The following is a 20,761-nucleotide window of genomic DNA, read 5'->3' as shown; positions in this document are numbered from 1 at the left end:
CGTCTTCACACTGAATGAGGGGCGTGTGGTTGGCGAGGAGCCAAGGACCCGGTTACAAGAGTCTCGGATTCTCGTCCTGGCCCTCCTGCTAGTTGGTGTGACCTTGTCTTAACCACCTTTCCCCGAGCCTCAGTTTCCTCATCTGGCACTGATGAGGGTAATGCCTACGTTGTCTACTTCCAAGGATCTGTGAGGCGAGACCCTGAAATGTGTGACACATCGTGGGTCAGCTCTGTATGAGGGGTGATCAAGAGTTGACCCTTCGCGCTTATCAGACTCCACGTGTCTGGGAGAGGTTAGGGGAAGGATTGCATGGAGTTCTTCTGCAGGGTCATGGAAGCAGTACATCACTAGTCACAGTAATAGGAGACAGGCCCGGGTGGAGCCCTCTCCGCGTCCCAAGCCTGAAACGGCTAACACCTTATCGCAGTGGTCCTGGAGTTGCCGTGAGTAGGTGGCAGTGCTTCTCGGCCCTCGCTAGGTGGCACTATCACAAAGGACAAAGCTGGCTCAGGTTCCAGAGACCGGGCTGTCGTTCTTTGGCCCCGGGCAGGTGTTGTTAGCCTGTGGCAGGGCCTGGTGAATTCTGCCAAATCCCGCACTTGAGCCACACTGGTCAGATTACCACCAAACTCTTCCACGTGCACTAAAACGAGTTAGCTTATGTTGGAAGTTGTGCACCCTGGTGCTCCCTGCTGGGCTACTCAGTTATCTAGTCAGTGGTGTTTGATAAAGGCTGTCTTTAGCTAAATTGGGCTCTGGGTATATAAAGATGGTCCTGCCTTTTCTGGGGCCATTTCTCTCTTTGAGGAGCCTGAACAATTAGGTACACCACAACTTTGTATGTGCAAGTTGTTAGTGTAAAAGGCTGTGGCAAGAATTCCCATTTATTGAGTACTTCCTGAGCAAGGGTATATTGCAATTATTTCTACCCTGCCCTACCCCCAACAACAATGCATGGTAAGCATTTTTATCCAGCTTTACAAGTGAAGAAAAACAGTGACTATCCAAGGATGTACAGCTCATAAGCAGAGTGCCTGAGTGTGCCTCCAAAGTCCTCGCCCTTCCACTCTACTCTGCCTTTCTCCGATGCTTTTTAAAGAGGTTTTCAAGTGTCACTTGACCTACCCAAGAAACCCATAAATGCAGTCATTGGGAAGATCCCAAATTTCGTATTTTATAAAGGGTTTTAATTAGAATAAAGCAACATGAGGAGACAATCCCACAGTGTTGCACAGACTCCGTGTGCCCCAATGAGTAAACTCAAAAGTCACGGTCACTTGGATGAGGTCTGTCTCTCTCTGCTGGCCCATTCAGTGTCTCATCTCTCTGGCTGGGAGAACACTAGTAGCAGCCTGGTGTGGAGTCATATCTGGTGTTCCACTGGACTGTGCAGGGCAGGGGCATTAGAAATGGACAGGAAGTAACAGAGATCTCATTTAATGAATACTTGGGTGCTAGATACAATACAAGATTGAATAAAACAAAAATCCCTCATGAGGCTTACATTCTATTGGGGAAAACAGATATGATAAAGGTAGAGTATAAAGGGCCTATTGAGCACTTGATGTGAGAGAAGATGGACAAATATTTACCAGCAACTACTATACATGAGATGCTAGGGATGTAGCATGAATGAGACAGGGCTGGTCCTCATATTTTCTGTGCATTCGGTCCTGTAGAAAGTCAGACACTTCATGAAGTTAAACATCCAATCACTTAATTGCAGTTATGCAGTAAGTGCCTCAAAGAAGAACAAGACAGGCAATCTGGAAAGACATCCCTGAACAAGTGACACACTAAATTCTGAAGGATAAGTAGAACTACCTAAGGGAGGAGGAAGGGCCAGACTCTCTCCCAGGCAGGAGGGATTGATTGTACCAAGGTTTTGATGTAGGATCATGTCAAGTTTGAGGTAGGAAAGAAGGCCTGCGTCTAGAGGGAGGGAGAGAGTGATACAGGTAAGGTAGGCAGAGCTTAAACTTTGACAGATATTCAAAACCATGTTTAGGAGCTTGGGCTTTGTTTTAAGACCAAGGAAGATCAAAAGATCACCAGAATTTTGAGAAGCTCTGGAAGCCTGGGTAACTAATAGTTGTAGCACTAACAGAGAATGAGGCTTCTCAAAGGAGAGCTGAGTTTTGTGGAAAAGGTGGAGGGTTGGGGTTTGTGAAATATTGAGTGTATGGAGGGAGGAGAGAGGTGGGACATTCTCTTGGGTATCTAATGGGGTGTGGGTTCTGAGTTCAGGTGTCCTTTGAATTAGGTCATAAAGGGGGCTGCACAGTTGAGTGGGAAGAACATAAACCAGAGAGTCAGACAGAACTGGGTTTGGATTTGAGCTCCTCTGCTTTGCTAATTATGTGAACTTGGACAAGTTATTTAATTTCTGCAAAACTTTGTCTCCTTTTCTGCAAAATGAGTATCATACCTTCTGCCTTGCAGCATGAGTCATTGTGCCAGTTTAGATGAAATATGTAACATGATTAACATAGTGATAGACACATAATACATTGATCAGCAAATGCTAAATAATACCTCAATAAACATTTATGGGGTTTTGCCGTGTGTCAGAGATTGGTCAAAGTATATATACATACATTCGTAGACAGACAAGATCCCAGCTGTCATGGCACTTCCATTGTAAGTGCAAGGAATCAGACAATGAACAAATGAATAACATAGCCAGAAGAATATCAGACTGATAAGTAGGTGCAAGAAATTAAAGTAAGGTCATGTGGGAGAGAGTGACTGGGGGTTACTTTAAGTCTAGTAGTCAGGAGAGGTCTCCCCAGGGAGGCAGTATTTCAGCTGAGATCTGATGAAGACACAGTAAGCCTAGGTGGGACTGGGGAAGAGCATTCCAACAGAAAGCAACAACCTTAAAGGTCCTAAGTGAGAACTAAGGTGGCATGATTTAGAAGCAGTAAACTACTGATGCACTGGCTGAGAGCATGGGCTTTGAACTCCAGCTTTGCCAGCTGTTAATGGTGTGATCTTGGGCAAGTTACTTAGCCTGTGCCTGCATCAATTTCTGTGTCTGTAAAATGGAGATCATGACAGTACCCACCTCATAAAGTTGTTGGCAGGATTAAGTGAGATAACACATGAAAAGTGCATAGAACAGTGCACATGGTAAAGAGCTTTTAAGGTTTTTTTTTTTTTTTTTTTAGAGGATGGGCATACCTTGAGTCTAGTGGAAGAAGAGGGAAGGGGGTAGAAGATGAGGCCAGTGAAGAAAGCAGGAGTTGGGTTATGGAGACCACAGTAAGTTGTTTGGGTTTTATTCAAAGTGCTGTGGGAAACCACTGAAAGATTCTTAGGCCAGGATCTAAAATGTTAAAAGATCACTCTGGCTGCTTTATGAAGAATGCATTGCAGAGATTTTTTGTTTTCTCTGAAAGGTCATGTGTTAGCAGAGTGAGCTGATGCACTTGTCTGGGACGGAGTGAGCAGCCTTCTCCTTTGACTTCTGGGAAGGAGCAGATCATTCCACCACTCACTCAGCGAGGATGTCCAGAGCACTTGCTCTTTGTCAGGAACTGTAGTGGGTACTGGTGTGCAGTTTCCGTGGGGAGTGCCTGGCTCGATTTCTGGCCCAGAGGAAGGGGGTCCGAATGCCTGCTGCTATACATTTTACCACTTTTGTTGTATTTCTTACTCCTGCCCTCCGGAGCACATGATAATGGAAGAATCATAGCAGGTGTGATGAACTGTAACACAATGTGACACACGCAATAATAGGGATCAAGAAGGGTAAGGGCTATGAAGGGTGATACTAGTCAGGATTAACTCCAAGAAAGAATGTGAAAGCACAAGTTATTTAGGTGGAAATGGGGGACATTGTGAAAGAACTGGGCCCTAAAGTAGAAGGAGGTTGGGAAGAAAGGCCTAAGACAAAGCTGGAGTGACCTAGGAGAAGAGGGAAAGATGACGAAGGAAGGGCTCTGCACAGGCAAGATTGTGGAGGTGTCAGCCATGGGTGCTTTAGTCCGAGACCCCAGGGTAACTCTGATGGTATCAGTCTGTCTGGAGGTCAATTTAGCAATAAATAACTAAATAATCAAAGACCTTAAAACCTTTGAATTAGCAATTTCACTTGGAAATAATTAAAAGTGGGGGCAGAAACTGTACCTACAATGGAATACTATGTAGCTGTTAAAATAGTTATAAAAATACTTACTGGTAGAGAGATATTTGAGAAGTAGTAAATGAAGAAGGAAGGTTACAAAGCTGGATTATAGTGCGTTCCTTTAAAAATGTATATGATTAAGTTGTGTACCCAACAGAAATGCATATATTTGTATACTAAAAGCATGAACAAGAATGTTCATAGCAGCATTGTTTTTAATAGTCCAAAATAGCAAACAACCCAAATATTCATCAGTGATGGAATGGATAAACTATGGTATACATGGGATAACCTATACCAAAGAAGATGAATGAACTACACTCAACAATGTCCATGATTCTCACTAACATAATGTTTTAAAAAACATACACAGAAGAATATGATTCTATGTATATAAAATTCAGCAAGCCAAGTCGATCTACGGTGTTAGAAGTCAGAAGAGTGGTTACTTTTTTTAAAGTCTTTTTTTTTTTTGAGAGGGCATCTCTCATATTTATTGATCAAATGGTTGTTAACAACAATAAAATTCTGTATAGGGGGGTCAATGCTCAATGCACAATCATTAATCCATCTCAAGCCTAATTCTTGTCAGTCTCCAATCTTCTGAAGCATAACGAATAAAGTCATTTTTTTTAATTGTGGGGAAAATACATATAAAATTTACCATAATAGCTCTTTGGTAGGCATTCCGTACATTCAGAATATTGTGTAATCATCTCTCTATCTAGTTGCAGAACTTTCAGCAGTCACTCCCCATTCCTCCCCCGACCCCATGATGTTATTTTTGAAGAGGAGGGAATCATGACTGGAGGAAACATAATGGGGGACTTCTGGGCATTGGTAATGTTCTATTTTTTAACATCTGGGTGGGGGCTTATGTGAAAATTTAGCTGTACACTTAAATTTATATACTTAATGTATATTTTATATATATTGCTAACCATGATTTCTTTTTAGGAGGTAGGATTATGAATCTATTTTGTACTTACTTTTGTTTGCTAATTTGTGTTTTCCAATGGATCTTCATGAATATATATTGCTCCAGCAGTAAAATTTTTAAATAAAAAAATATCTTCAATAAAGGAAAATGATGATTGTAATGCCTTGCAAGAGAAAAATGTTCCTTACCATAGAGGCAAAGGAGCGTCCTGCCAACACTTTGCATGGTCACTATTTTGCCTCAGGGCTGATACTTCTGTATTTATCCATCACCTGTCCTCTCTCCATGGCTGCCATTCTTCCTGGTGGGTATGGAAGGAGTGTGTGGAGGACAGGAGGGAGGGAGGGTGTTCCAGCTCTTCTTGGCCACTGGGTGGCTGTACTCAGAGGACTCCCTCCCAGGCTGGAATTAAATGTGAAGTAAAAGCTGGGGAATTTGAAAAGAGAAGGTGGGGGCCAAGGGGAACAGGCTGCCTGGTCTGGTCTGAAAGGAATTTCAGGAGCGACCAAGCGGTTCACACAAGCCAATGCCTAGTCTAGTCTATCATCCCAGGAACCGGCAACCGCTACAGACAGCTTTCATAAGAGGAAAATTTCACAGCCTTCCTGCAACCGCCAGAAGAGGAACGTGCTAAGTTACTATCTGTAACTCTCCCTGTCCCTCCCTTTCAGGAGTTTGAAATGCCTTTAAGACACCCTTATCTTACTGGCTCTCTCATCTTTTGAATCTCAGTTTTCATCTCCATCCCCTCCAGGCCCTTAGGCACTAAACTCTTTCTCCTCTGCTCTTCCACAGAACCTTGTTCATCTCTTTACTAGAGCAGCCACCACATTGTGTAATAAGTATTGGTCCCCAAACTGTGATTTCCTTAATGGCTGGGAATTGGTCTTTTTGATCACTGCATCCTCAACACCTACACAATTCCCGTAACACTGTAGACACCCAACAAGTGTTGATCTGACTTGCAAGAGAAAAATGTTCCTTACCATAAAGGCAATAGGAGCATCCTGCCAACACTTTGCCTGGTCACTATTTTGTGAGTCTTCATACCTTTGACCCTTTCCCCAAGTGGAATGATTGCACACATTCCTTCCCTTTTCCTTAAGGCTTGTGTTTTCCACTCCTTCCCTTGGTCTAAGATTTCCTTAATTCTTAAGAGATCATCGCATGTTTATGCACACACATACCATGAAAATTATAGTGCAGATTTATGCCCACTTCCCTGTGCATTATGGGGCCAGTAACCATCTCATTTCTCTCCAGTCTGTTTCTAGTATTTGTCCTATTTGTACCCCTCAATTCCAGGAACTGAGGATGTTACATAAGTTGCTTTTAGCTGAGCTTTTAGAGAGGAATTTTCTCCTACACATGAAAAGATGTCAGTCCTGTACTAGACCTTTTTCCTTATATGTTGAGTCCTAGGATATGCCAGGTGCTGTGCTGGTTCATGATCTAACAAGAGAGGCAGCCACCAACTTAGACTAAATTGCTTGTTCATTGGACATCCTCTGGAAACAAATAGCAGAGCACCTGACATAGACCTCGGCCAGGCATAGCTTCCTTGAGGAACTGACATTTCTGCCAGATGTTCAAAGTTAACTAGAAGGTGGTTGAGAGAAAACACGTGATTAGAGAGCCAAACAAACTACCTGTTTAAATGGTCTTAAAGTGTGGAGGATGGGAAGGACAGAATGTCCAAGGATCTTAAAAGATATTGCGAGTAGCTGGAGTGTGGAGCCGAGGGTAATGGCTCTGAAATTGGAGAAGTAAGCAGAGATGGAATAAGACAAAGCCTTGATGTTTAAGGCTGCTTTAGTTGGAAATTTTTTGGTTGAAAGGATAAGAATCCAATAAAAAAGGGAAGCCTTTATCAGCTCAGAAGCTAAAAGTTCAGGGCTTTCAAGATCAAAGATGTCATTGAGTTTTGACACCTCTCTTCCTCTGTCTCATCTTTGCTCTTCTTTGTATTAGCTTCACTCTTGGGCTGGCCTCTGTGAAATGGTCCTCTGATCCCCCTTGTCACACAGCAGTCAAAGACTGGAATGGAAGGGAATGGGAGTGAGAAAGGCTAATTGATAAGGGCCATTTATCCTTCCACTTTTGAAAGTTGCCTTCTTTTTAGGTGATGTCCAGATGCCACCACCTTAGAACTCCTGGAGGACGGCAAGAAGCTTGGCTTTTTTTTTATTAAGGTATCACTGATATACACTCTTATGAAGGTTTCACATGAAAAACAATGTGGTTACAAAACAATGTGGTTACTACATTCACCCATATTATCGAGTCCCCGCCCATACCCCATCCCATTGCAGTCACTGTCCATCAGTGTAGTAAGATGCCACAGAGTCACTATTTGCCTTCTCTGTGCTACACTGTCTTCCCCATGATCCCCTGCACACCATGTGCACCAATCATAATACCCCTCAATCCCTTTCTCCCTCCCTCCGCACTCGCCCTCCCTGACCCCTCCCCTTTGGTAACCGCTAGTCCCTTCTTGGAGTCTGTGAGTCTGCTGCTGTTTGTGTCCTTCAGTTGTGAAGAAGCCTGGCTTTTAAGGGAGTTTATGGAGGTGGAAAAGGTGACAAGCGAGGGGATCCTGTTCCCAGACTCCAAAGTTCTTTGCTTTCTTTAAACAGCAAACCCACAGCCTGTCTCTTTCTCTAAGGGCCTAAAATGCATTTGCCCAGTTGCATTCTCAGCCTTTCCCGGAAGCAGATCATCTGGGTTTGGTAAGAGAGAAAAAGGAGGATGGGGACTCCAGAAACTCCTCCCGGCTCAGCCTCCTCATTCTGGCACTCCGTCCCCCTGTACTAAGCGAGCCCTGACCTATTTATCTTACTCTGTTTCTTCCTTCTCAGAAACCCCCACGTCCTGCCCCAGCTTCGGGGCTTCAGAACCCTTCTACCGTCGCGTTAGTCGCCCTTCTTCCACATCACGAACACCCTGCCTAAGCAGGACAGGCAGAATATCCCAGCCAGGGAACCCCTTTTCTCTGGCATCCGGTGCTTCCGCCTCCGGGGCAGAGACTCCGCCCCCTCACCGTCCCAGCTGAATGCCCTGGAAGAACAGCCGGAAAAGCCTCCGCCTGCTCAGATCGGGATAAGCGAGAAGCTGGTTCTTTCACGCAGCTCACTGCGCTGCAGGAACCGCCGCGGCGGCCGGCACAGCAGCACCTGGGCCCCGCTCAGGCCCGGCTCCACCTGGGTCCCGCTCCGGCCCGGCACGGGCGGCGTGTCGGAGGCTTCAGCACCACGGACAGCGCCCCGCCGGCGGCCCTCGGCCAGCCGCGCGCTCCAGCCGCTCTAGGCGAGTTGGCGAGCTATGCCCACGGCATGGCCCTGCGCCCCGGCCCCATGGCGCTGCTTCTCAGTTTCTGCCTTCTCGGGCTGTGCTCAGGTAGGGACAGGTCGTTGCTCTCTGTCTCACCTTGGTCAGTCTGGAAGGTGGAGGGAGGGATCCCTGGGAGTGGGGGAGTCTGTTGAGTTAGGGGAGAGACCCTGCGATACTGAACTGGGAGGAGGACATACTGAAGGAGTAAATGATGTAAGGAAGAGACGGAACCGGGGCAATGGTGGTGGGGAGAGGGTGGGCCCGGAGAGGATGGAGGGAGGGGGTCTCCCCAGGCTTTCTGGGGGCGGGGCAGGAGGGCAGACTATGATTGTGTCTGAGATGCCATTTGACTTCTTGCCAGAAGCATTATCTCCAGAAACCTACCTGGCTCAGCAACCTCCCTTGGCTCCCCATTATTTCCTGTCCTCCACTTTGGGCTCCTGATACTGGTCACTCCACAGGGGCAAAAAGAAGAGCAGTGACTTCTCAACTCTGTAGGGTGGGACAGGAGACTCGGGAGAGAAGGAGCTCTGCCAGGCTGAGGGCAGGGAGGAGCTCTCGAGGGTGGGGTGCATTTGTGCAGAGTTGCAGGAGGTAGTGTGGAGGGGCAGGTACAAAGGGAACATAAACCTAATAAGCTTTCCACACCTGCATGCCGTCTCATGGGGCTCCCATCTGTGTGGAAGTTGGTATCTTATGGTATCTTATGCCATAACCTACAGCTCAGGCAGTTCAACTATTCTACTCCAACCCAGTGCCTTTGAGGGTGGGAGATGGGGTCACAGCCTCAGTCACGTATGGGGGCACATAGCGTTACTTGTGTACATAGATGGGCACTGACTGAGGAGGAAGGGTGTGTGGTGGGACATAAATAACTATTCTCCTCCAGTCTTTTTTTTCCACCTTCCCAAGTTTCCCCTGATTCAAGGTATATTTTAGGAGAGGCCAGGGAAACAGAAATCTCATCTTTTGAAACCACCCTTTTCTTGCAGGAAGAGCCAGTCTCCACTAATCTTTGCAGAACCAGTTCTTATTCTGGAGGCATCTGTGTGGGGCTGTCTGGGCCCCTTGGTCAGTGGTCTCACAGGGGCTTCCCCCTATGGGTAACCTAAGTACTTTGCTGTATGCTAGGCATGGAGCAGTGGGAAGCTATAGCCTCCTGTTTGGGCCTGGGTGGTCACACTTGCCCAGGGAGGGTGGCATCCTCGGTGGGTCCTCCTTGCCTAATTATTCACCTCCTTTCCCACCCCTCTGCCCTGCCCAGGAGTCTGGGGTACAGACACAGAGGAGCGGCTGGTGGAGCATCTCCTGGACCCTTCACGCTACAATAAGCTTATCCGTCCAGCCACCAATGGCTCTGAGCTGGTGACCGTACAGCTCATGGTATCACTGGCCCAGCTCATCAGTGTGGTGAGTGGGGCTCCTAAACTCTTGCCCAGCTACTCAAGTCAGCACAGCCAGGATGTGCTCATGTTTATACTTACTCCTCTGGAGTCCCCAAGGATTGGGGAGGTGCGGGAGGGGACATGAGGCCAGGGCCCTTCTCAGAGGTGTCTCTTCTTTCCTGCAGCATGAGAGGGAGCAGATCATGACCACCAATGTCTGGCTGACCCAGGTTAGTGCTCTTCCTGTGCACAGCCCTGGGTTTCTCCCCACCCTTTTTTTTTAGCATGTGCTTTTCCCTCTTTTAATCTCCTCTAGAGAGGCAGAAAGGATAACTTTTGCTGTCTTAAAATAACTGGATCTGAATCTTGGTTCTTTCACTTACCAGCTCTGTGACTTTGAACATGTTAAACTCTGCAAGATTTGTTTTCTCCTTTGAGAATGTACATTCTAATATAATACCTTGGTTTAGCTATGTAAATTAAAGGAGAAAGTGTCTTGTGAGACACATTTTCTGGGTAGAGAAGCCACTGTGGGAAAGCAGTGGCTTTTGAAAGCCAGATGGGCCCTTTCTTGTCCCAGTCCTTGACTTTGAGCCCCTATGGTGCAGAGGTTGGTGCTGCCTCCCTCTCTCCCTTTCCCAGGAGTGGGAGGATTATCGCCTCACCTGGAAGCCTGAGGAGTTCGACAACATGAAGAAAGTTCGGCTCCCTTCCAAACACATCTGGCTCCCAGATGTGGTCCTGTACAACAAGTAGGTGGCCCTGGAGCAATGGGAAGGCTTGAGGAGACCACGAGAGTGCTAAGGGAGGAAAGAGGTCTCTGAGAAAGTATATTAGCTTATGCTTGGGGAGAGAAGGGACTTTCTATGAGCACAGATGCACTCACTACCTAGACCAACAGACCCAGAGCAGTAAAGTATAATGTGGATAGCCCAGGTGACTTGGGCCATGGGGCCAGTCCCCTCCCAGACAATAAGGAGTCCCAGAGTTCGGAGCTGCACTGGGATACAAAGAAGGATGGACAGTCCTCAGTGCCTGAACTGATTTAGGAATAGGCTCTGTCGGAGGCTTGGGCAGGATCAAAGAACCTGGAGGTCCTGGTATCTCCTCCAGATTCCATTCCCTTCCCTGCAATAATTCCCTCTTACCTCCAAGATCCAAAACACTAGCAGGATCATCTCCTCACCCACCTGCCACTGTCCCCCCTCATAGCGTGGGGCTTCTCACTCTGGCCTCACTGCCTCCTAATCAGGACACCCCATTTTCCCACTGACCCACACAGATCCCCTTCTTGCTCAATTCTTGCTCCACTTCTCTAAAGTTCTAGATGGTTACCCCTAGACCTGGGTTTCCCCTCCCCATATCTCCCGTGGCTTTCCTCCTCTCCCAGTCAGGGCTGGGTTGAAGGGGGGGGGTAGAGGAATGCTTAGGGCTGAATGTGCTTATCCCTTGGCAGTGCTGATGGCATGTATGAGGTGTCCTTCTATTCCAACGCTGTGGTCTCCTATGACGGCAGCATCTTCTGGCTGCCACCTGCCATCTATAAGAGCGCATGCAAGATCGAAGTAAAGCACTTCCCATTTGACCAGCAGAACTGCACCATGAAGTTCCGTTCATGGACTTACGACCGCACGGAGATTGACTTAGTGCTCAAGAGTGATGTGGCCAGCCTGGATGACTTCACTCCCAGTGGTGAGTGGGACATTGTGGCGCTGCCCGGCCGCCGCAATGAGAACCCAGACGACTCCACTTATGTGGACATCACCTACGACTTCATTATTCGACGCAAGCCACTCTTCTACACCATCAATCTCATCATCCCCTGTGTGCTTATCACCTCACTAGCCATCCTTGTCTTTTACCTACCGTCTGACTGCGGTGAGAAGATGACGCTGTGCATCTCGGTGCTGCTGGCGCTCACCGTCTTCCTGCTGCTCATCTCCAAGATCGTGCCGCCCACCTCCCTCGACGTGCCTCTTGTGGGCAAGTACCTCATGTTCACCATGGTGCTCGTCACCTTCTCTATCGTCACCAGTGTGTGTGTGCTCAACGTGCACCACCGCTCACCCACTACGCACACCATGGCACCCTGGGTCAAGGTCGTCTTTCTGGAGAAGCTCCCCACGCTGCTCTTCATGCAGCAACCGCGCCACCACTGCGCACGCCAACGTCTGCGCCTGCGGCGGCGCCAGCGCGAGCGCGAGGGCGCAGGTGCCCTGTTCTTCCGCGAAGCCCCGGGGGCCGACTCCTGCACGTGCTTCGTCAACCGCGCCTCCGTCCAGGGCTTGGCTGGGGCGTATGGGGCTGAGCCAACGCCGGCCGCAGGCCCGGGGCGCCCTGGGGGACCGTGCAGCTGCGGTCTCCGGGAGGCGGTAGAAGGAGTTCGCTTCATTGCGGACCACATGCGGAGTGAGGACGAGGACCAGAGCGTGAGTGCGGCTCGGGGAGTCGGGGAGTGAGATGCTGAGGCTGCCGGGCCCTCGGTATCTGGAAAGCAGCGGCTTTGCATAGACACACAAAGCTAATAGGAGTGCAGGGTGCAGGAAATGTGAGTCTGGCCTGGTGCTGTGCGCCTGGGCGTGACTTGGGTTCTCCGCTGGTTTTCGGGAGGCGGCTTAAATTGGAGTCGGTACAGAATGACCTTGCGACTTCCCGAGGACTAGTATCGGGGCAAAATGCCTCAGCTGTAGCATCTTAGCGTGGGGAGGGGTCCCTTCAGGGTTTGCAGCTGGGCTGTGGCCCCACGGGCCCCTCCCTGCCCCTTTTATTCCCAAATCCAAGTTGTTGATCTGCCACTCTACGCACGAGGAATGAGCCCTCTGTGTCCATCCCCCACGCCCCAGGGTGGAGGGCAAACTTGAGGGCCATAGAAGAGGTGTGTGTGTTGGGGGGAAGGGTTAAGAGGTTCCACGAATCGGCTGGAGGCAGAGAGGACAGAGTCCCAAATCAATAACCCTTTCTGCTCTTCTGGGTCCCTGGAGACAGCTTGTGTAATATTTATAGAGGTGGGGGCAGGTGGAGGCAAGGGCTTCCTGGAGCCACCCCTCAGCTTTCTGCAGGTAGGGTTTTTCTGCATCGGCCCCCTGAAAGGGCAGTCCTTGAGCACCGAGCCAGGGAGTGGGGAGGGAGACTATGAGTTGCCATCCCCTCACTCTGGGGACTGTGGCTGTGGCTGGCCCTGCCTTGCAGACAATCTCCAGCTACCTGGCTGGTTCCAGGCTGTGGCTATGCTGTTGTCATGGTGACTGGCCAGGTTTCTGCTGGGTCCTGCAGCCATTCTGGTTTGGGGGTAATAGGGCATGGGGGAGATGGGGCGTGTGGGGGTCGGGGGTTATCTCTTCAACTATTGGTTGTGGGTGGGGAGAGGGGTGGCTTCAGAGCCTAGAGTTTCTGTTTCCTGAGAGCACAGGATATCAGGCTGGAGCTGGGGCTTGGGCCAGGGAGCAGGTTAGGGTCTTATGGAGAAAGAAGGGCCCTGAGGCTGGGGAAGACTGAGTAGGAGCCTCAGAGCCAGGAGAGGCGGAATGGGAGATGCGGGGGTGCAGGGGCTCATCTGGCTGCATCACCCACCTCCACCTCCCCTGTGGCAGTCCACTGAAGTAATGTGCATTTACTGAGCTGGGTGCTAAGGATGCTATGACCTACTTGGGTGTTGCACAGACATCTCAAGCTTAACATGCCCAAGACGGAGTGCTTGATCTATATGCCCACCACCCACTTGCTCTTCCTCCAATCTTCCCATCGTTTACTAAATGGCATCACCATCCACCCTGTGGTTTAGACAAAACACCTGGAGTGATCCTTGACTCCTCTCTTTCTCTCTTACCTCCTGGACCATACAGATAATTGGTAGTCCTGGCCTGTGAGCACAGGACTCCAAAATAATTCTCCAGCTTTTTTTCTTTCTTGACCATCTGCAATAGCACCCTGGCTGTAGGCCTCCATCAGCTTTTGCCTGGACCAGGGCAGTCTCCTAATGGTCTCCTTGACTCAGCTCTTGTGCTCTTCCATCCAAATGGACAATGTCTCCTCCTCACCTTGTGCTGTCTCCTCTTGCTCAGGTCAGCAGCTTATCTGTTCTAAAGCTAAGCTCTTTCCTGCCTCAGGACTTTTGCACATATTGGATTCTGCCTGGAATGACCTTTTTTTCCTTTTAAAAATTATTGCTACTATTTTAAATTATTGCTCTACTGTTTATAAAATAAGAGTAAGTTGCAGACATCGTGACCCTTTATCACAAATACTTCAGTGTGTCTCACCTAAGAATAGGGATGTTGTTTTGTGTAACCCAAGTTCAGTGATCAAATTTGGGAAATCTAGCATAAGTACAATACTTTGATCTGATACAAAGTCCATTATTAAAAGTTTTCCAGTTTCCTATGTATCAGTGTCCTTTGTAGCTTCTTCCCACCCCAATCCAGTTGCATTTGAATTGCGTTTAGTTGTCCCATCTCTTTATTTCCTTCAACCTGGAATAGTTGCTCAGCTTTGTGCTTCTTGACATAAACATTTTGAAGGGTACAGCCGATGGAAGGTCCCTCAGTTCGGGTTTGTCTAACTGTTTCTTCATGTATTCCTGCCATAGCTGGCTCCTTCTCACTTGTCAGATCTTACCTTAAATGTCAATTCCTCAAACCCTAACTCCCCAGACCACACCCTGAATTATATGTTCCCCTCCATTTCTCTCTGTCAGTCCTTTGTTTCCTTAAGGCACTCAGCAGCGTATAATTGTTTTGTCTTTAGTGTCCCTCTCCTTCGGTAGACTGTAAACCACGGAATGCATTTTGTGCTCTCAGTCATATCCCCACTGCCTAGCCTGGTGCCCGGTACATAGTAGGCACAAGTGTGACATGAATGAGTCACTCTTCAGCTGCTGACTAAATGAAGGTGTGCAGCTGTCTCCTTCCCACACCCCAGCTGGCTGGGCTGGAGATGAACATATGCACGAAGGTCTAGACTCAGGCTGGGGTGGAGCAGCTCTGAGGGGAGGCCAGCCTTTCATGTAGACCCTGTGATGGCTCTCAAGCCAAAAAGGTGGTTATTCTCTTTTTGACTGATTTGCTCACATCTGGGAACCCAGGCCGTACCCTCTGGTGCCCGTGTGCTCAAGGTGGTGATTTTGGGTGGGGCTCCCTGTCCAGTCACCTCAGGAGGCCTGCAGAGGCAGCCATTCATTCTCTAATTTAACACCCATTTGCTGACACTCTGTGTTTCAGATGCTGGAATTACAAACACGAATCAGGTCCCTGTAGTTAAGGAGCTTGTTGCTGGAGTGGAGCACATGCAAATCGAAATGACAGTACAGTGCAGTAAAATACTGTGATAGCACTGTGTACACAATGCTGAGGCAACCCAGAGGGGCCAGTGGTTCAGTCTGATCAGGGGGACCAAGTGAGATCACTTCATAGCAGAGGTGACATTTGATCTAGGCTTTGAAGGATGTGTGGGAGTTCACCAGGTAGAGGAAGGGAAGACTGGAATTCTAGACAGAGAGAACATTCAAAGGCACACAGACCTGAGAGGACACGCTGGGGTTTGGCATGTCTGGGCTATAGGACAAGGACAGGGGGTAGGCTCATATTGTCATGGGGTATCCTGAATCCAAACTTGGGAGTTTGGATGGGCCCTGAAGGCTGTGGGGCCACTAAAAGCTTTTAAGCAAGCAAGATTGAGCCAGGCTTTGGGAAAATCACTCTGGGATTATTGTGGAGGGAAAGGGGTGGTGAGTACGTGTGCATGTGTGTGCACACGTGTGGTGGGACCTCCTTATGCCCATTCTGACCTACCCTGCATCATGTGACTGACACCTGGGCCTCCTTTGTCCCCTCTTTCCAGGTGAGTGAGGACTGGAAGTACGTTGCCATGGTGATTGACCGCCTGTTCCTTTGGATCTTCGTGTTCGTCTGTGTCTTCGGCACCGTCGGCATGTTCCTGCAGCCTCTCTTCCGGAACTACACCACCGCCACCTTCCTCCACACAGACCACTCGGCTCCCAGCCCCAAGTGAGGCCCTCCCCAGCTCCAACCTCCTTCACCCCTCTGCCCACTGTTGGACAATAGTTTTGGGGGGAAGAGGGAAAGTGAGCTGCCAGGAAGAGGGGCGCTGCCACCGCCGATCCATCCTATCACCTCGTCTGGAGCCACTCCTTCACACCCCCACCCACACAGCCAGCACCCACCCTGCGGCTGGACCAGCTGCCTGTGTTTTGGCTGCTGCCGCCCTCCTCTTGTACCAACCCGGGCAATAGTGTTGCTGGACCAGGAAGAAGGCTGGGAAGTGGAGGACAGAGACCTCTGAGCCTTCCACCCTGAGGACAGTGTGATGGGGGAGGGGCCGAGAAGGGGACAGAATCTTCCACTGCCTCCAGAGCAGGGGGAAGGGGCCTGTGGCAGGAGGGGAGGTGGGACAGGCTCCAGTTATGCAATGGTAGCTCAGAAGGGAGAAGCAAGAGGGGGGAGGCCTGGATCTGACATCTGCGCCTGCCTAAGCAGAGGCAGCTGGGCTGCCCGAGGGCTAGCCTGGCACTGCTGTCCGACTCCGGGGAGGCAAGTAAGCCCAGTCCCTTCTCCGGGTGAAGAATTCTCCGCACCTCATAGACGTCCCTCTCCTTCCTTTCCTCTTTGGACCGGGGTGTGGTGGGCAAGGTATTAGGAAAGCCTCTGACTTCTGAGTCTCTGGGTGACTTCCTTGGAGCCTGAGGTCCAAATACTTGGACTCTGTGCAAGTTCACAGCTTCCCCGCACCCCCGACTGAACTGACTGGTTGTTTGACGTGAGTAAACTAAGGATGTCACCTTTAAGCAGACCCAGCCTTTTTGCCCAGAGCAGAGCAGGCCGGGCGGGAGGGAGCGGCTGGAGGCCAGCTGCGCAGGGAGTGGCGCGGCCAGGATGGGGCCACATCAGCACTGCCTCTGCTCCGGGGCTTCAGCGCGCAGCTCGTCCTTCCTGCTCCGGCCCCTCCTCTTTTCCCTCCCAACCAAACCAGAGCAGGGTCTAAGCCGAACTTCAGAAGGACAGGCCTGCTGCTACCGGCTCCCCAGAAAGCACAGCCTTCGGCTTCTTGTCCTGTGGTCCCTGGAGGCTGTATCCTGACGCAGCTCCCAGGGACCGGCTGGAGGCCACCTGGCCCATTAGCCGAGGAAACAGACCTCATACAGGATCTCCTGCCCCCACTCCCCCACGTGGCTCTGATTTGTGGGCCCAGTCTGGGCTCATTGCCTGGTCAGCAGGTGGCTGGTCGCAGAGGGGTCAGTCTGCCAAGTGCACCCGGGGGCCTGCTGTCCCGCGGAGGCCAGCTGGACTCCTGCTCCTCCCGGCACAGCGGTGGGTGGGAGGAGTCAGACTAGGCAAATAGCGGGGCAGGGATCACAGCCCGCTGGGGAGGCCCGTCAGCTGCTGCAGAGACAGTCCTTACTTTTAGTACTTCCAGGTGGCTGTTGTCCAGGGAAGTCTGGATTGCAGTCTGCTCTGTAGTCTGGACTCTAGTCCGCTGCTTACTCGTCCAGCCACCTTGAGCAGGTCTCTTTCCTTTGCTAGATCTCAGCTTTCTCATCTGTACATGCCCGCGTCATGGCGCTGCTGTGAGGGTGAAGTAATGTTTGTGGAAAAGCTCAGTCCTGTTCCTGCCTCAGCTAGACGCTTAAATGAATGTGGGGTCAGAGCTGGTGGGAATGGGGTCACCTCTCATGCCAGTCCCCGTCCCGGGCCCTCCTTTACCCTATCTCTTCCTCGAGCAAACCAAGTCCCGGGAAACAGGGCCTGGAGCTGGGGGGGTGCAACTGGAGGTGAGCGTTACAGGGAATTCTCAGGTGAGTCCCATGGATGGGCCTCTCTCTGGAGCGTCCTCAGCAAAGTTACATTCCGTCCCTGGGCTGAGCTCCAGCCTGGCCCTGCCTCCCTTCTGGGTCAGCTCCTCCCCATGCAGGTACGTGCTCAGGGCCCCCAGGCTGATCTGGTCCTGTGCTCACTGGAAGGACATCACTGGATAGGCGGCCAGCAGCTGGGAAGATGTGCCTCAGCTCACGCCCCACTTGCCAGCATGGGCTCAGGGATATATCTTCTGAGGGGGGCGTGTCTCGGCACTGTGGAAACTCCCTTCTGGAGCAAAAGATTGAGAGTTGCCTGTATTTTGCCTGGACCCGCCTCAAACTCACTGCCCTGTAGAAACATCCTGAAACCTGAAGCAGCAGCTGGAAAGGAGCCCTCCCCCTGAAGGATGCGGGCCTCCCTCTGGAGGGTAGGCTGTGGCCTCCGGCCTGGTGCTCCTAGGCTTCTCACCAGGGCTGGGCTGCTGAGGCTTTCCTGCTTTTAGTACTTCCTGCAATCGACTGTTCTCCAAGTAAGTCACCAAACGGTGCGAGAGGGGCTGTTAGCCAACAGCTGGCCCAGCTCCTCTCCATGAGCCGTGTGACACATACGGAAACCAAGGCCCAGAGATGGCTGCCTGGCCGTGTATAAGCACTGAACTCTGCACTTGCTCATTCTCATCTGTAAAATGGGCATGCCAGAGCTGGCTGAGGGCTGCAGCCAGGAAGAGAGGGATCGCTGTCTATAAAGAGGTGAACCGGGCAGGGTTTCTCGGGTGGGGCCGTTCCCTCCCTCTCTGGATGCAGCCTTTTGGGGTCCATGCCAGCGGGGAGGAGGGGAGGGCTGAGGTGGAAGGAGGAGGGCGTGGTGTTACCTCATGTTGGGACAGGGTTTGCACCCGCAGGGCACTGGGCAGCTTTGGAGAACCGCTGTCTTTCACTCTTGGGCCCTTTGACCTCTTCTTGGTGTCAGGGAAGCTCCATGCTCCCATCCGTGGTGCGGCTGTCTCTGGAGAGAATTGAGCACCCAGCTCAGTTCTGGGCGGGGACCACAGGCCCCAGATCTGAGAAGGAGGATCTGAACATGGTGGGCATGGGAGGGGGGCAGCCAGGAAACACGCTGGAATCGTCTCCATGTGCGGTCTGCTGACCATTTCTGTCTGAAAAGTGGAACTGCTTTGACAGGCCTTGCAGCGGGAGGAAGGCACTCACCTGGCAGTGAGGCACCTAAAACTGGAACAGCTGGTGTGAAGTTATTGAAAATTTAAAAGCAAACAAGACACAGGCAGCACCCCCAGCTGGCATTTTCTGCAGAGATAGCAGTCTGTGGGGGAAGGGCAAGGTCGTTTCCCTCTAAGGAAATAGGGAATGCCCTGTGGGGGAAATGGGGGCCTTGACTCCTTGTTCTGTTTCCTCCCAGTCCCAGGATCGTCTACTGTTTCCTCTGGGCCTGCTGGGTGCCATTTGCTCCAGATACACTGTCTTTACTCCTCACAACAACCCTGTAGAGAAAGGGCCCCTGTTGACAGCTCGGACCAAGTGACGGCTGGTGAGCTGTGCTGGCCTGAGACCCAGGCCCGACCCCAGAGCCCACGCTCTTGCTGGGCCTTTGAGGCATGTAGGAGGAAAGAGAAGGGGGTGGTGTTCAGGGTGTTCTCTGGATTCACTCCCCAAGCTGGAGCTGATTCAGTTTCCACCATCACCCTCCGCTTCTAGGCAGTTGGGCTGGTGTTGCAGCGTCCCTCACAGCCCAGCTGGTGCTGGCCAGTCACCCCCTCAGACCAGACTGAGGACAAGCAGCCACTTGGACTATTCACCCCAGCAGGTCTGAGCGACCAGTATGCTAGTCACACGGTTCCCAGGGACTGTAGGGCCTGCAACCATTAGGACAGTGCCCTCACCCACCCTCAGTGCCCCCCGGCTCCCCACATTGGCCGTGGCCTCCCATGTCTGTGCTCCTGGACTATTTGCACTGTTCTAGCCCACTCTAGGCCAGGCTGATTGGGAGCTCCAGATTCTCGTAAAGGAAGTTGCGTCCTATCTGTTATATTTGGAAGTGGAGGGTGGGGGGAGGGTTGGTAAATATGGAAAAGGGGAGAATGCTGGGGACACTGGACTTGTGAGGGGCTAAAGACATTTCAAGAATCTAAAGGTCAGTGATAACTTCAATTATTGTGATTTATTGCCTTACAAGTCCATTCAGCAGATGGAAAAGGAATGGCCACATGGATGGAGACCATAAACAGCTCCTGGAGAGCAGCCTTTTGAAAAAGGGACCCCGAAGGGCAGGACAGAGGTGAGGGCAGGCCTCCTAGAGGTAAGGATGGCTGGGGCCTCCTCTCTCAGCTCACGCAGTCCAGGAGTCAAGGCTGTGGTCCATGAGGGGGGCGGGCCTGCTCCCAGAACACAGGTTTGACCGAATGATGAAATGCAGGGTGAACAGCATCTTAAATGATGAGCTGAAGGAAATCCTCGTGGGCTCCTGTAGGACAGTCCTGCTTCACTGCCCACGTGGAGATACGTAGTGGGGACAGACTTGTTCCCTCTGCAGATGAGTCTGGCACTTGCCTTGGGGATGAAGGAAACTGACCACTTTCTAAAAGACCTGGATACTGTATTTCCCTCCCAGGAACAAGGAGCTGCCTGGGAACGGAGAGGGCAGGGGTCAAGGATGAGTTTTAGAGAAGTTCTAGACTAAATTACAATGTGGAAAGCGGTGCATTCTCTTTGAAATTCAGGATAGAGAAAAATTCCAGATCTGAAGGAAAAGCAACCGGCCCAGTCCAAGTCCCAGCTCCAACTTCGCTCCAACTAAGCACATTCCTGCAGCAGAACACTGCTGGTGGTGCTGGAGGGAAACGCTGCAGGAGGGGGTCAGCTGTGTATGTGATGTGTGATACTGTCTCCAGGGATGCTTTCCTATTCCAGGCCTCAAAAATCTTGCATTATGAAGTGTCTGGGGACAGACATTAAGTGGTGGGCTCTGCTGGGGAAAGCAGAGCTGTGCAAGTATCTCAGGGTGCCTGATGCACATCCATCCAGACACAAACTCTCCTCCCAGGAAGGCCCTTTGAAATTGCTCCTTCCCAAGGGCTGAGGCCAACCCTGTCCCCAGCTTGTGTCGGATGCAGCTGGTGCTGTTACCAGAAATGCCAGGACCACAGCTCCCT

General features: G+C 50.8%; 1 protein-coding gene across 1 annotated transcript; it reads left to right on the top strand.

The window, feature by feature from the left end:
- The first annotated feature begins 7,734 nt into the window (after positions 1 to 7,734).
- CHRNB2 (cholinergic receptor nicotinic beta 2 subunit) lies at positions 7,735 to 20,637 on the top strand. Its single transcript, XM_017655109.3, has 6 exons — positions 7,735 to 8,468; positions 9,667 to 9,812; positions 9,973 to 10,017; positions 10,430 to 10,539; positions 11,244 to 12,216; positions 15,623 to 20,637. The coding sequence occupies exons 1-6, from the start codon at positions 8,405 to 8,407 to the stop codon at positions 15,791 to 15,793; spliced, it is 1,509 nt and encodes a 502-aa protein (XP_017510598.1). The 5' UTR covers positions 7,735 to 8,404; the 3' UTR covers positions 15,794 to 20,637.
- The last annotated feature ends 124 nt before the right edge of the window (positions 20,638 to 20,761 follow it).

Source organism: Manis javanica, chromosome 14 (genome assembly GCF_040802235.1).
Source record: "Manis javanica isolate MJ-LG chromosome 14, MJ_LKY, whole genome shotgun sequence".
In the NCBI taxonomy this organism is placed as follows: Eukaryota; Metazoa; Chordata; class Mammalia; order Pholidota; family Manidae; genus Manis; species Manis javanica.
The sequence above is the reverse complement of the archived record's forward strand: the minus strand, read 5'-3'. Positions and strand labels throughout refer to the sequence as shown.